This window comes from Ochlerotatus camptorhynchus, unplaced genomic scaffold (assembly GCF_037179485.1).
Source record: "Ochlerotatus camptorhynchus isolate MF236.1 unplaced genomic scaffold, CSIRO-AGI_Acam_v1.1 ptg000639l, whole genome shotgun sequence".
NCBI classification, from domain to species: Eukaryota; Metazoa; Arthropoda; class Insecta; order Diptera; family Culicidae; genus Ochlerotatus; species Ochlerotatus camptorhynchus.
Genome location: NW_027041118.1, coordinates 2,147,595 through 2,151,279, shown reverse-complemented (window position 1 = coordinate 2,151,279; position 3,685 = coordinate 2,147,595). Strand labels below are relative to the sequence as shown.

At 34.7% G+C, this 3,685-nt stretch overlaps 1 protein-coding gene across 1 annotated transcript; it reads left to right on the top strand.

Annotated features, from left to right (window-relative positions):
* The first annotated feature begins 1,774 nt into the window (after positions 1-1,774).
* On the top strand, positions 1,775-2,257 carry LOC135714296 (uncharacterized). The gene is made up of 2 exons (XM_065237632.1): positions 1,775-1,805; positions 1,874-2,257. The coding sequence occupies exons 1-2, from the start codon at positions 1,794-1,796 to the stop codon at positions 2,141-2,143; spliced, it is 282 nt and encodes a 93-aa protein (XP_065093704.1). The 5' UTR covers positions 1,775-1,793; the 3' UTR covers positions 2,144-2,257.
* The last annotated feature ends 1,428 nt before the right edge of the window (positions 2,258-3,685 follow it).

Here is a 3,685-nt window from a genome sequence, read left to right as displayed (position 1 = left end):
TGAACTAAGGGGTGGCCTATCAAAAATATCACGTTAATTCTGTGTAAATCGTGCAGCGTAATATTGCACAACAAGCGGAATTACTAATCTACTGTTTGTGCGTAATATTCAAAAAAAAATTTCTGTTTTCGTCAGATTAGTATGTGGTACAGTAATGACCCGATGTTGCCGGCCCCTCCGCGCATCATACTTTTATCATTAAATAATTTCATAAAATCGTAATTCCGAATCATTCTCATGCATCTTCAATAAGACCACTGAAAAAGTGCATGGGTTTCGCAGAGCTTTAGAAAATATTTTCTACGGGCTGACAAAATCGGGTCATTACTGTATATGTCTCCAGTGGGATATCTCCTTATCATTTTCAAGAGCTAAAATTTACTAAATTAACCTGAAAAAAGAATTTGCGTCACTGATAAGTTCAAAATATAGTAGCTTGCTTAACGCTTCAGTGGCGCCACCATGACAAATGCGAGCACATTCCCAACTTAATCCATATATGCGAAAAATGACTGTTATGTCTGTTTGTCTGTTTAATTTTCAATTTTTGGTATTAAATTGGTTAATGTAAAACCAATTGGAAAAGTAACAAATAAGTTGTTAAAGTAGAAACCTGTAGGGCCCAGAAATCACAATGAATTCTTATGTTTAATCACAGACAAACAGAAATATCTTTTCCGTGTTTTTCATCTAACGCATTCAATGGTCAATTCAAATTTTTCTTAGTTGAAAGTGCTATCGGCTGTGTTGCGCATAGTTAATTCCCTTTCGTTTGTCATTTACAGACTACCGTTTGGTTTATTAGTAATATATTTTACGTGATATCCGGGATAATCCGAAAACTTCAACTAAAAATTTCGGGAAAAATTAACAACGATTTCAATTTCTTTTCAGTTGAATTAAATTTTTTAAATAAAATTGAAACCAATTATTAAAATTAATATTTAATCGCAAATTTTCGATTTTTTTCAATAAATAAAATAAAATAAAATAAAATAAAATAAATAAAATATATATGAATACACATTAAATTAATAAAAATTAAATAAATATATATTTTTTAAGATCAACCCGAATTTTTATGAAATTTTCTTCCGTTTACATAATCTTCAACTCTACCTTTGTTCATAAAATTCTGAGATCCTTCGGCAAATTTTGTCCAATAATCTCCAGGTGCAATGTTCCATTTTCCAATAGGATCGAAAGAAGCAGAAGCAGAAGATATAATTCCAAACGTTCAACTAGCTTCTCCGTCTACGACAACTACAGTTATTCAGGTAATAAATCCTAATCAGCTCTTAAAACAAAACATAATCACACGAAACGCTTAGCTTCCAGTTGAAAAATCAATTACGAATTTTACGTCCACCACCGATCGCTTTGTTTTACGGTCCGTGTCTTCATATCGATTTACATGTTCGTCGCAATCAATGTCATCATCGGTCGCATGTTTCGGTGCATTCGCAGTAAAACTATCTACGATGAATTCTTTATGAGCCACCACCGCCCAACACTGCCGGCGAATGTGTCCTTTGCGAAAAATCACGTTCCACTGGTCGTCGTTGTGTGAATGACATGATGCGTTTGAATATGTCCTCGAACATTCTACCTCCCTCGTCGGTTGGCGTTTTGGGAAGAAAATGTCAGCAAACAGAAGAAGTGTCAAGAATTTTGCTGGTTGGATCACAACTGGTATAAAAACGACCTAATACCAACCAGACGGCATCAGTTCCATTTGCTTGCATCTTCCAATCACTTCTGTGTAGAAAAAAAACCAAACAACCACTCCCAAAATGTTCAAGATTGTAAGTCTCGATTTCAAAAATCGTCTCAAACAAATTCTAATAAAATTCATTCCATTTTTGTGTTTCAGGTCTGCCTGTTCGCCGTCATTGCCGTCGCTTTGGTTTCGGCCGAACCCAAGCCCAATTTAGTTGCCTACAGCGCTCCCCTGGTAGCCGCGGCTCCAGCAGCCTTCGTTTCGCAAGGATCGGCCGTCTATGAGCGCACCTTCCACGGAAACACTGCTCCATTTGCCCCGGTTGCTGCCTACGCCTCTGCTCCCTATGTCGCTGCTCCTCTGGCTTATTCGGCCTATCCGGCTCCTTACTACACCGCCGGTGCTCCAGTCTTCGTCAAGTGAGCTGCTGATGGATTCCAAACGATGTGAAGCATGTTCCTGATTTTCTGAGCGAAACCCCTTGCTAGTCCGTTCTGATTGTTGTGTTCAAGATTCTAGTAAAACAAAATGAAAAAAAAAAAAAACAATACAAGAATTACTAAACTATATTGATTGAAGTTGTTAATATGTGCATCCGAAAATGGTTTATGTTTATTCTGACCACAGTTAGAAAATGGGTACAACCATTCATGAGGCCTCCCTTAGCTCAGTCGATAAAGGCGCAGCTACAAAGCAAGACCATGCTGGAGGTGGCTGGGTTCAATTCCCGGTCTGGTCTAGGAATTTTTCGGGTTGGAAAATTTCTCGACTTCCCTGAGCAATAATAGAGTATGATTGTACTTGCCACACAATTATACTAATGCAGAAATGGTACAGGCATCGAAAGCTCTCAATTAATAACTGTGGAAGTGCATCTAGAACACCAAGTTGAGAGCACCCAATAAGCTAATATGCGATATGCAATAAGCTTGAAATGCAAAGAAGAAGTAGAAGAAGACAACCATTCAACAAAGGTCCCTTAGCCGTAATGAGCAGGTCCAGGCCAATTGGAAAAAACAGAATTTTTGACTTGACCTTCTCCAATTTGCATGAAACTTTGCATAATTGTTAGTTATGGGTAATCATTCACATTTGTGCTGAAATTTCATTTGGTTTCTAGATCTTTTTTTTTACAAAATTGCGTTTTCGATATTTTTCAATAATTTCAATAATTTTTTTACAATTTAGTAATTTTATGAAAATAATCCTAAAAAATGTTAAACTAACCCAAAAAAATAAAAGTGTGTTCAATATTTTACATTACTTTTTAACGAAGGTTACACAAAATAAAACTTTTTGATAAATTGACCATCTTGGATACTTGAAAAAACAAAAACGTTGAACAACTTTTCGTAAAATTTTTTAACAATTTGTCAGAATGCTTTTTTGTACGATTTTTGTGCAAAAATTACAAAGAAAAATGTACGAAAATTTAACCAAAATGTGTTATTCTACGATTGTAATTTTTAAAGTGTCCAAGGTTTTAAATATGATAATTGTTTTCATTTATTGGAAGCATTTAAAAAAAAATCATATTTTTTTGTAATTTCAATTTTTTTCTTGTCTTAGACGTCATGTCGATTTGTAGTTATTTTTCCATGCTTTTTTTTTATTGAAAATGTCGAAAATACTGTTGAAAAAAAAATGCAATTTTCAAAATGTCAGAATTTTAGCATAAATGAGCACTTCTACCCCAAATGACGCATCCATCAGACTCGACCTTCTCCAATTTGCATAAAACTTTGCATAGTTGTTTGTTATGGCCAATGATTTGCATATCTATTAAAATTAGGCCATTTATGATTATTCAATAGTTTTTAATACACCGTAGCACAAAAACGTACATTCTAATCCAATTGACGTTTGAGACAAAGTTGTAGAAAAAAATATAGTCATCTAGGAAAAGTATATAAATATATAGGCTGATGCAAATTTTATTGTTCTATGTCACCACCCACAAAAATA